Consider the following 12,201-nt stretch of genomic DNA (forward strand, 5'->3'; position numbering starts at 1 on the left):
TTAATTATTCTAATAAAAATTTTAGTGAGTTATGTTGTATAGGATTCAGAAACTGATTCTAGAGTTTCTCCTGAAGAATAAACATATGACAATAGCTATAAAATTCTGGGAAAAAAGAGTGATGGCAGAACATTTGCCTTAACCAGATGTTAAAATGTATTATAAAGCTTCAATAATCAACTAGTGTAGTGATGATGTCTGAATAAACAGATCAATGGAAAAGATTGGAAAGGCCAGAAAAGACCCAAGATTATCATCTAAGATAAGGTGTTTCATACCAGTGTGCAGTATGGATTATTAAGAAAATGGTAGCATGACCATAAGCTACTTTTTTGGTAAAAACATTAACACTAAATGTTTAAACCATAAAGCCAAGATTGACAGATTCAATGAAATAAAAGTTAAAATTTTCTATGTAGCAAGAGACTCTATAAATAAAGGCAAATTGACCAAAAGATTGTCAAAGTTTGTATCTTTATTCTATACAAGGGCTTTTAAAAATTCATGGAAAGTGTAAACAATTCACGAAAAAAAATTGGCAAAGGGAAAATGTGGGCAATTTAAAAAACAGAAATACAAATAAATGGTCATTAAACATGAAAAAGTAGTCAGCTTCAATACTAATTAAAGAAATGCAAATTAAATACTGACATATTGGTTTTTCAAAATCCATCAGATTGTCAGAGATCAAAGAGAATGATAATATCCAGTGGTGGTTTGGATGTGGATTTAAATTGCTATTAATTTTCTAGAGAGAAAGTTGATAGTGGGGGAGAAATGTCTTTAAAAAATCCCCTTTGATCCAGGATTTCCTCTTCTAGACGAAAAAATGAATAAGAACTTTCATAGGATTATTGCTTACAACTACAAAAAAAAAAATGGAAACAACTTAAATGTTAAAATGGGGGATTGGTTAAATAAATTATGTATTTTCACACAGTGAAAAACCATGGAGTTAATAAAAATTCTGATGTTGATGTACATTTATAATATATTAATAAAAAGGCATTTATTCTATGTTTGTTACTCATAAAACCAAGCTACAAAATAGTATGTGTAATCTGATTCCTTTTGGGGTATGTGTGCATTTATAAGTAAATTTATGTTTACTTATTTATTTGTTTATACTTATATACAAACACACATGTTTGCATAGGATGAAGCCTGGAAAGAGACATATCAAAATACTAAGTAGATTCTCATTTATTTACATTTTTTTCCCTTTTGTTTATCTGTAGCTCTAATTTCATTCTGTATTTCCACTTGTATAATAAAAAAGATTTTTTTAAAAAGCAAGGCCTTTTAAAAAAAAATCAAGCAAACCCAGTTTCTAATCTCAGCCCTGTCTGTCACCTCTTGGCTTCAGACTTTTGGCAAATGGTTTAATCTCTCTAAGCCTCAGTTTCCATCTGTTTAGTGGGACAGGAAGACCTACCTCACTAATTATAATGGAGATCACTAACACTCAATGAATAGTAGCTTTATAGCGACAGACAAACATGTAAAGCAGTTTTTTTATCACTTTGGCTTTGGCAGATTCTAAGGTTGATTCTGGACTTATTATTTTCCTCCCTCTGTTATTATTTAGAGGTGGAGGCTTCCAAAAAACAAGCAGAACTTGATAAGAAAGCAATGGATGAGCTTCTGAGAGAAAGGGACATACTGAACAAGGTGAGTTCGTTACAGTAACACTGGTGAATAAATGTCTTTCTTTAGTGCTATAATATTTACCTATAACCAGTTGTACGGGAAAGAAAACTCTAAGGCAAACAAAAGTAGATTGGAGTAAATAATAGTGCTTAATTTTCCTCTAAGCAGCTGCCTACAGTCTACCATTCACTGGCCATAAATTGAAACTGCATTATCACCTGTGAACACAAAAAGACTTTGGAGAATTAGCATATAAACCAGCAGGGGATTTTGGAGCAGCGTTTTGTGGATTCCGTTTTCATTGCTGATGTGTTATTTGGCATCCTAAGCAGCTGAACAACATTTCTGAATTGAATATCTATCATCTACAACTTTTGCTAATCCAAAAATTACAAGCCAGCGCTAATTAGATTTTAACTCTGAGGTGTTATGTATAAGAATGGCAGATTGGTGACTTGAAACTTCTAAGCTTTTTTCCATCTTTTCAGGATTGTTGTGGGTTTTGGTTTTTGTTCTGGGTCCTTATCTCATCTTATCTTTGAGCTCCACGTGGCTCAAAGCTGAGGGAGGGGTGGGGAGCTCCAAGGCAGAGACCTGGAGATTCTCCATTAAATGCAGGGAGATTTTTTTTCCTACCCCCCTTTCAGAAGATCCCGTCCATTGACAATCACTTTTAGGAGATTAACTACTTGCAAGTATTTAGGGTAATTTTCCTACAGGAAGGAAGAAGCCACAGGCCAGGTGTGGAAGGAGGAGGCTGCTTCCGCTACAGACAGTATGATGGCTTTTGGCCAAGACAGCTTTGTCCCATCAAAGTAGAGATGGCTTATATTTGTTCATTCTGACTTTCATTATTTTTTTAGGTTTCCCAGAGTCGAACAAACATTAACAAAATAGACTATAATTTAGCCTAAAGTAGACTATTTAGAGAATCTCAGGAAATGGTAGGAGATTAGGTCTTTACATTCTAAAACCTCTTTAAAAAAATCATTGAAGTTTTTTTTAATAATCCTGAACACTATTCCTTTATTCTATAAATTTGTGTATAAAAACAATAATTTGGGGTTCAGATTTTTAAATTTATTTTTAACACACAACATTTGATCCATTTATATTTTATAATACTGGTAAACAACCAACAGGTCTTCTACCAGGATAAGACACATAGCACAACAGTCATTTTATATTTATTTGTTTGATTTGATTAAAGTCAATTTCTTCCTTTAGGGTAGGGTATAATTTTTTTTTTCCTTTCCTGACCATTGTGTTCTTAGTGCCTAGCACATCACCCAACTCTGCAGGAAGGCAATCAACTTTTATTGATAATACGTTCTTTCCCCACTGACTTGAAAGGCCACCTTCACCCAGAGAACGAGTGACATAGCCTTGACTGGCAGCAACATGGATATATTTTGGTTCTTTCAGTGTCATGTTGAAGTGGCTTTATCTTTTGCAGACTGAATGTTTAACCCAACAGATGAAAATAAAGTTGGCCTTTTCTACTTTCCACATCATCACCCAACCAATGTTTAATGGGCATTTGACCTGTATATAGTCCGGTGGTTTTCAGCCCTAGCTGCAGGTTCTGTGTTGTTAGAGATTCAAGAAGCAACTGTAAGGTGCCTCATGGAACTCAAGGATACAGCTGGGCCTCGGCAACCAGTGGGAACTTGGCCTAGCACTCTTGGAATGAAAGCCTTTTCTCTCCATTGGTAGACTTCCTCCTGAGTTTTTGGTTCATTCCTCTTTCAATGAAGACTGTCTCTCTGATTTCCAGTCTGTTTGGCAAACAATAGCTGTCACCAGCAGCTCCCGAGTTTACATCTTCTACCGAATTGTGAAAATCTAAAGGCTGTATTTCAAAAGTCCCTGGGAAGGGTCATTTGGTCCATTCAGTCGTGGCGAAAGAGGTGGATGCTATTGCATGAGCGTGGTTGCCAGATTGCACTGCTATTAAGTCTGTATTTCAGAGGAACTTGGGCAGCCAACCCAAGACATTTCCACTGCAGCATCAGAAATCACCAATGCACCTTTTAAAAAAATGTAGATGCCTGAGTCGTATCTCAGACCCACGGAATCAGAAACTCTGAAGTTGGAACATTAGCACCTGCGTTTTAAAAAAAACTAGGCTAATTTTTTTATTGTGGTAAAACACACATAATACAAAATTTACCATTAGTGACATTTAGTACATTCGCAATGCTGTGCAACCATCACCACTAACTAGTTCCAGAATATCCTTATCACCCCAATAGGAAACCCTGTACTGGTTCAGCAATCACTCCCCATTCTCCTGTGCTCCCACCCCTGGCAACTACTAATCTTCTGTCTGTTTCTATGGATTTGTTATTCTGGATATTTGTATAAATAGATACATTATGTGACCCTTTATGTGTAGCATCTTTCACTCACAGCACTGTTTTCAAGTTTCATTCCTGTTGTAGCATGTGTCTGTACTTCATTCCTTTTTATGGCCAAATAATATTTCACTGGATGGATATACTATATTGTTTGTTTATCAGGTGATGGACATTGGGGTTGTTTCCATCTTTCAGCTTTTGTGAATAGTGCCACTATGAATATTCATGTACAAGTTTTTGCTATCGTTTCTTTTGAATATATACCTGGGAGTGAAATATTGTTGGGTCATATGTTAATTCTAGGAATCTGCATTTTAATAAGCTGATTTTGTATCTTGCTTTGTCATCAAAGCCCGAGTTATGTGATTAGGTTCAGTTGTTTCAGCCTCACGAGACAAAGGGTAGAGGTGGGATGGAGGTTAAAAGTATGGACTTTGGGGTCAGCTGCCCATGGATTCAGATTCTGGCTCTGTCACTTCTCTGTTGTGTGAACTTGTAGGCAAGTAGCTTTAACCCTTCATTCTCAGTTTCTGACTCCTAAAATGGGAGCAATGTAGTGCGCATTTCTTAGGGATGCTGTGGTTGCTAAGTGCATTTATGTGTGCGTTTAAAGTGCCTTGTGCAAAGGTAACATAACAAGCTCTTAAATAAGCTTAGAGAATATGATTATTTTTGTTCATCCAAAAGACAAGCCATCTGATTATTTTAGGTATGAGTCAGGGAGTAAACTTAACCAGAAATCCTCAAACATTATGAGTCATGTGACTGCTTTGTTGCCCTTATTTTTAGAATATGCTTAAGGCGGTCAATGCGACCCAGAAGCAGATAGACCTGGTAAAGCTCCATGAACAAGCCAAGAGGAGCTTGGAGGAGGAAATCCAGAACTACAAGGCCGAGGCTCAGAAGCAGAGAAAGATCATCTTTCAACTGGAAAAGGAGCGAGATCGGTACATCAACGAAGCCAGCGACCTGACCCAAAAGGTAAGGCGCTCAGTGACGCTGTGGGCGGAGCACAGGCACACTCTTTCCTTCGCATTTCTGACTGCCACACACTGCTGCAAAGAGCAGTTATTCCGATTTCTGCTTGTGGTTTGCATGAGGATTTAAGAGGAATGATGTGGACGCAACACAAGCTGTGTCGCGGCTGGTCTTGGGCCAAATTGTGAAATGGACGACGTGTGTGCTTTGCTTTCCAGAGCCTTCTTCCAACTTCTGGATGCTCCCTCTTCCCTGGTGCCCTTCTGCGCAGCATCCCTGGGTTGGTCTCACCAGGGCTGCTGGTGGCATCATCATCTCTCAACCCTCTATTCTCCTCCCCATCTGTCACTGAAACTCTTGTCCCCTCAGAGCAAGGATTCCAACTGGTTGTTAGGAGAAGAAAACTTAATTAAAGGACCTCACGTTAAGATGTAAGTGGCTACTGGCATCAGCTAGATACATCACATATTCCGAGCGTTTTTTATTTTAAAACTATTGTGAACAGAAAACCCTGCCACTAGTGGAAATCCACACACTGGGGAGCTGAGCTCTAGATTTCTAGTCCTTGTAAACTGCTTAAGGGAGAGAAGGCTCAAGGACATGACTACAAGAGTGACTTAGGGATGTGGATTGTACTTTAACCAGCTGTCTCAGGGCATCGCCCGCATTAAGCACAAGCAGTTAAACGAGGACTCTCTTTAGTGCATTTATAGATGGCACAGAACAGTGGTCCAGGGATAGGGGTGGGGGGGCTGGAGGATGGAGAAAAGTTTTAGCTATGAGGCAGAGAAGAGAATTTGGGAGAAAGACTCGTTTAATCACCCCTGCCCCACCCCAGCAAAACGTCTGCTATGCAGTGTAAGCCCTCTCTTCCATCTCTTCAGTGAGATCCACAGCAAATTCTATGGTGTTGACCAATGCTCTTGCATACTTAAGTTTGGTTTTGTTTCTTGGAGTGAAATCCCAAAGAAGATGACAAGGTGACAGCCAGCATTTTTTTTTTTTTTGAGACAGAGTCTTGCTCTGTTGCCTGGGCTAGAGTGCCGTGGTGTCAGGCTAGCTCACAGCAACCTCAGTCTCCTGGGCTCAAGCAATCCTCCTGCCTCAGCCTCCCAAATAGCTGGGACTACAGGTGTGCATCACCACACCCAGCTAATTTTTTCTGTTTTTAGTAGATACAGGGTCTCGCTCTTGCTCAGACTGGTCTCAAACTCCTGACCTCAAGTGATCCTCCTGCCTCAGCCTCTCAGAGTGCTAGGATTACAGGTGTGAGCCACCGCACCCAGCCAACAGCCAACATTTTAATTGTACACATAAAGAAAGTGGGAAACAAGCTTTACTAACAGGAAATCAGTTTCTTCCTACTTAGACTAAATCTGTACCGAGCAGATGCTTGCAGAAATGCTGCAGGAGGAGCACCAGTGCTGTGCTCCACGCGGCCCCAGCAGGACAATGGTCCCCAAGGGATTCTCACACCCCTGATTGGGAGCCACTGGAGCAGAGCATAGTCCCCTTCTGACTTAATCATCTTAGAAGCTCTGCTGATGGATTTGCTGACTCTGAGAAGACTAGTTGTCAGATCAAGCACTGGAATTCTCGACATTGTACTAGCACATAAGCTTCTGTGTTCATCATCTTACACTGTAACAAATAACCTGCAAACCTCAGTGGTTTGCAGGAAGAAAGATCTGTTTTTTGCTCACATTAATGGCCTTTGCGGGTCAGCTGCAGCCCTGCTTCGTGTTCTTTTCATTCCAGGCTAACTGTCAGGATGCGCTGGCCTCTTGACAAAGGGAAAAGAAGGGAAGAGTGGACCCTCTGAGCTCCTGCCGACAAGGGGAGGGCACAGGGCCTGTCCACTCATATTCCACCGGCCAAAGCAAATCACATGGCCACACCTGACATTCTGGGTGGGAGTGTGGTCCTCTTAAGGGAAGGGCCTTGTAGTGTGAGGCAGCGAATATATCTGAACATATAATATCATCTATTGCGGCCTCCTATTGCATCTTCCTGACAAGCAGGCTCTCTCCACCCCAGGCTGCCGCCATGCCACCGTCAGAGCGAATTCTTAAAAATTCCAATGTGGTTTTATTATTACTCTGGCCTTACAAACAAACCTCTGTCACCTCTCAGCTCCCTGGGGCAGTGCTTTCTAACATTTTTCTCCTTATAGCACAGGTAGAAAATGGCGTATCAATGGCACATTTGAATAAGGGGATGAAGCTGTTCAGGGCTAGAGGGGACTAACCCAGGGAAGCCAGCTGCCCAGGTCCCACCTGCCCATCCTGTGGGTAGAGTGCATCAGTATTTTGGTGCACACATGTAACCCATGCAAGGCACAGAAGTTGGGACACTCTGACCTATAGGATAGAGTCCAAGCTCTTTGTTCTCCCTGGAAAGTCCTTCCTCCCCTTCTCTGCAAGGCAAACTCCTATTCATCCTTTAAGACCTGGCTCAAATGCTCAGGCCAAGCCTCCTCTGACTCCCTTGGTGGAGGTAGGCACTTCCTACTTTGTGGATTTGTTGGTGTCTCTGGAATGACACTTATCAACCTCTAGTGTAATTATTTGTTTGCATATTTGTTTTCTCTACTTTGCAGTGAGCTCTTGGGAACAAGGACTTTATCCCATTCACTTCTTTATTTGCAGCATCCTGGCACATAGTCAGCACCAAAAAAGTGTTTCTCAAACAAATGTATAGGTGATGAGCGTAAAAGAACACAGCCACTGATTTTAATATAGGATTGCATATTTTTCTTTGCTTCTTTGTAAAGAAAAGATTCTGATACCAAGTTTTGCTGTTAACTGTTTTTCACAAGTTCTGATGTGGAACTGCACAGGTTATACAATGTCACACCTAAATAATTTAAGCACAAGCTCTCAAAGTATTACTTATCACTTACAATTTTTCTATCTCTTTCTTAACCCTTGACAGCATATATGGTTGCTACAGAAACTTGTGCCATCTCTGGACTTCTTGTTAAGGACATGTTTGTCTTTTTGCCCCCTCTCCATATACTTTTTTTCTTTACTGTCCAACATACACACATGTGCACAAACACACACACACACACACCCCTCTACCTCACTCCCACAAACAAAAAGCTCCCTTTTGTGCATTCTATTTATTATAGGGCATTGAGGGATAATACCAAGGGCTGGGGAAGATGTCATAAAACTCACATTTTTATCTACTTCTAAAGTAAGTATACGTCATTCCAAATTTATCTTTTTGAACCAGAAATTTCTTTTGTAAAAACCGAATCTAAGCAAAATTAAGAAATGCAAGGATTTTTATAAAGAATATTCTTCAGAACATAATGTATATAGAAGAAAAATAGGAATCAGCCCAAATGTAAAATAAAAAGGTTAAATAAATTATGCTACATTTATTTGACACAGTATTATGTAGCTGTTAAAAATCATGTGTTTGAAGACAATGTAAAATTATTTGCACATACAATTTTGTTTGTGTGCATACAAAAAAGATTGGAGGCATACTTAATGGGGTGATTGAGAGGATTAAATGAGATAATATTTGTAAAATACAGCGATCTTTGGCACATAGTAAACATTACATAAATGATAAATAAACAAATTTGTTGATAGACAGTCCAGTTTTCCCTTAGAGTGTCATTTGAATGTAGCTATTCTCAACTTCTTGTTAAATGTCAGTAGGTTGCAGACATTGGTGGAGTGTTTCATCAGCATCGAACACTAAGGCTGACATGAAGCCTGATGTTAAAATATAAGAGAATGGATGAGAATTTTAAAGCCAACAGAGGTGAATTGAGAAAAACCTGGATTTCCACTCATGGTCCCTTCAATTTGCTTCATAGAAGAGGCAACCTGAGAGGAGCTGGAAAGACGCTTGGGAACTCTCCCTCCATCTTTGCCTGACTCAGGGTCTGGACCACCCAAGAACTGATTTAGTGTCTCTTTGTGTATTAGTCAGGGTTCTTCGGATGAATGCAACGAGTAAGGTATATACACATATAAAAGGGGATTTATTATGAAGAATTGGCTCACATGATTGTGGAGGCTGAGAAGTCCCACCATCTGCCATTTGCAAGCTGGACCCAGGAAAGCTGGTGTGTAATTCAGTCTGAGGACCAGGGCGTACCTCCCTGTCCAAGGTCCAGGGAAGGTGAGATGGGATGCCCCAGCTCAAGCAGGCAGGCAGGAAGCCAAAAGGGGATAATTCCTCCTTCCTCTGCCTTTTGTTCTATTCAGGCCCTCAATGGACTGGATGAATCCCCCTGCCCCCTCCCCCCACATGGGGGGGGGAGGCATCTGCTTTACTGACTTCACAGTTTCAAATGCTGATCTCATCTGGGAATACCCACACAACACACCCAGAAATAATGTTCAATCAGGACACCCCATGGCCAGTCAAGTAGACACATAAAATTAATCATCACATACCACCTTCCTACTAGTCAACTGTTTTTGCCTAACTAGTCAGGAAAATATGACAAACTCAGGGAACAAGTGGACAGGCAGTGGGGAAACTGGCCATGGCCAGTGCATTCCGAGGAGTGTGCCTTGGAGATGTGAAAAGGCAGACAGATTCGACCCAGGTAGTAGGGCATAGTAGCAATTATAGTTCTCCATCAGCTCAGAGTGCAAGGGGATTAGCATGAGGCTCCTACGATACTGCTGAATGAAGGAACACTAGAAGCGGGGAGGTGAATTGCGATTTTGCACATCACTGTGTTTGCAGCTATAATTTGAAAGTGGATCTACCACCATCCTGGGGTACTAAGAGTTGGACTAGGGTAAACCCACCCACGTTAGTGGTGCTGCTTTGAGGTTGCAATAAATCCCACCCTGCTCAAGGATGAGTAGAGAGAAAAGCAGCTTAGTGACTCCTGTGGGAAAATATGCCTTAGAGGCAGAGAAAGAGATTGGCTTCTGGGAGCCCAGGGTAAAGGCCCGGCTCTGAAAATTCATCTTCGGCAAGATCTTTAGGTTGAACCCTCTGAAACAGCCATGTTAATTGACTATCATTGATTTCATAAGGTTCAACCTAATAGAAGAAAATGCAAAGAAAAAGTTTGGCTTCCTTTAAAGAATGTAAACATGTAAAACTTGGAGTCAGGTTTCCTCTAAAGGGAAGAACGGTCTTTGTTTATCAAAATACCTTGATACTTGCATTGGTATGAAAGGTGAGGCCCCATGAACTAGAGTGAAAAAAAGTAATGTAAGAAAGGTAAGAAGAATTGGGAAGGGGATGAGGCGGTGACAGGAAATGGGGAGGAGAGGGAGGGACAAGGGAAAGAGAGGAGGACAGACAGCATCAACATCAAGGCAGTAGGCTGGGCTCTTCTGGAAGAGGTGACCAGTGAGGAGTTCCCAGAGGCAGGAATGACAGAGGAATTGCTGACAACAGGGATGTCCAATATTTGATTTTTTTTTCTTTTTAAAGATACAGGGGTCTCACTCTGTCACCCAGGCTGGAGTGCAGTGGTGTCATCACAGCGCACTGCAGCCTCAAACTCCTGAGCTCAATCGATCCTGCTACCTCAGCCTCCTGAGTAGCTAGGACTACAGATGCATGCCAATGATACTTGCATTGGTATGAAAGGTGAGGCCCCATGAACTAGAGTGAAAAAAAGTAATGTAAGAAAGGTAACAAGAATTGGGAAGGGGATGTGTCTAATTTTTAAGATTAGACTGTCTAATTTTTAAAATTTTTTGTAGAATTGGGATCTCACTATGTTGTCCAGGCTGGTCTTGAACTCCTGGGTGCAAGTGATCCTCCTGCTTTGGCCTCCCAAAGTTCTGGGATTACAGGCGTGAGTGGCTACACCCAGCCCTATATTTGGGTTTAAGTTCCTCAAGCCTCCACTGACAGTCTGCTATATCAACCCTGCATTTGTGATTGCACTTTGAGGGGCTGGCATGGGTGTGAGGTAACACGTCCTAGAAAAGGACAGTATGTGCAAGAGACAAGATGCCACTGAGAGTCCAGAGTGCTATGGCAACAGGAAACCAGAGCCACAGTGAGTAGGAGAACTACAATTCCTCCAAGAATTCTCAGAGATATCAGGAAGGATGTTGGGCTTCCTAGCACCAGAATAGGGGTTCTAGACTTCTTGTCAAGGATAGGGTGACCGCAGTAGGATATAAGACTGTCATTTGGGTTGTATTTAATAAGTCCAAGATGGCATTGCCTCTAGGAAAAAGCAAAGATGAAATAAAAAGGAAGAGATGGATAGAATAAGGAACAATTGTGAAGAAACTAAAATACAAATAAACAAAACCCAAACAAAGTGAAAACAAACAACAGCAGATTAAAATCCCACTGAAGCCAGTAAAGAACAGAATTGATGTTGTGGGAAATGGAATCAGCGGAGTGCAAACTTGGAGAGTTCTCTTAGAATGCGGAGAAAACACTTAATATAATAATGACCAAAGAGACGATAAGAGATAAGAAGGACAGAGAGTAGAAGCCCCTAGAGAGTGTTGGCTTCTGGTGGTGGAACCAAGCCCCAGATCAAAGATGCCACGGGAAAACATTTTCTGGAGTTGAAGAGAGAACTGTACACGCAGCCTGACCATGTGGCAGAATCAGGGACAGGAGACTCATACAGACCTGGCCTGGAGGAAAGTCCTTGTGTGTGTGTGTGTGTGTGTGTGTGTGTGTGTGTGTGTGTGTGTGTTACCTACTATGGTGGAGAAAAGTAGTCTCTGGGAATCTAGGAAAGAAGAAAAAGCAGACACCTTGTTGCCTTTTCTTAGTAGGAAAAAGAATGGAAGGAAATATACTAACATATTAATAGTGGTTATCTCTGGGTCGTAAGGATATGTATTATTTTAATTTTCCCCTTTGTGCTTTTGTATTTTTCAAAATTTCTAAAATGAGTGTGATGACTTTAGTATCCTGATAAAAAATAAATAAAGCAATATTAATAACACCTTGCCCTTCCTTAAAGGACCAAATAAAATTCCACTCTTCCCAAGGAGCTTTATTAAAAATAGTCTCTAACTGCCCTGTTCTTGGTGCTCCTCTCTGGCAGTTGAGGAATCCCACCTTAACTTCCCATTATCTGCATGTCTGTCTCATCCTACTCTCTGCTCCCTGCGGGGCAGGTCTTCTTCAATTTTGAGTTCTTCGTATTTACTAAATAGCTATTTACTAAATAGCTACTTGCATATTTTTTGAAAGATTGAGTGGAAAGCATAATTGGACATCTGAATTAACTAGTTGA

The 12,201-nt window shown here is 40.8% G+C and overlaps 1 protein-coding gene across 1 annotated transcript in view; it reads left to right on the plus strand.

Annotated features, from left to right (window-relative positions):
* The window catches only part of CFAP58 (cilia and flagella associated protein 58), a 92,046-nt gene that overhangs the window by 17,956 nt on the left and 61,889 nt on the right, over positions 1-12,201 (plus strand). Inside the window, exons 8-9 of the mRNA XM_012661641.1 lie at positions 1,589-1,671; positions 4,800-4,991. Coding sequence (XP_012517095.1) covers positions 1,589-1,671; positions 4,800-4,991 — 275 coding nt within the window. The remainder of the gene's footprint in view (positions 1-1,588; positions 1,672-4,799; positions 4,992-12,201) is intronic.

Source organism: Propithecus coquereli, unplaced genomic scaffold, assembly GCF_000956105.1.
Source record: "Propithecus coquereli isolate 6110/MARCELLA unplaced genomic scaffold, Pcoq_1.0 Scaffold73, whole genome shotgun sequence".
In the NCBI taxonomy this organism is placed as follows: Eukaryota; Metazoa; Chordata; class Mammalia; order Primates; family Indriidae; genus Propithecus; species Propithecus coquereli.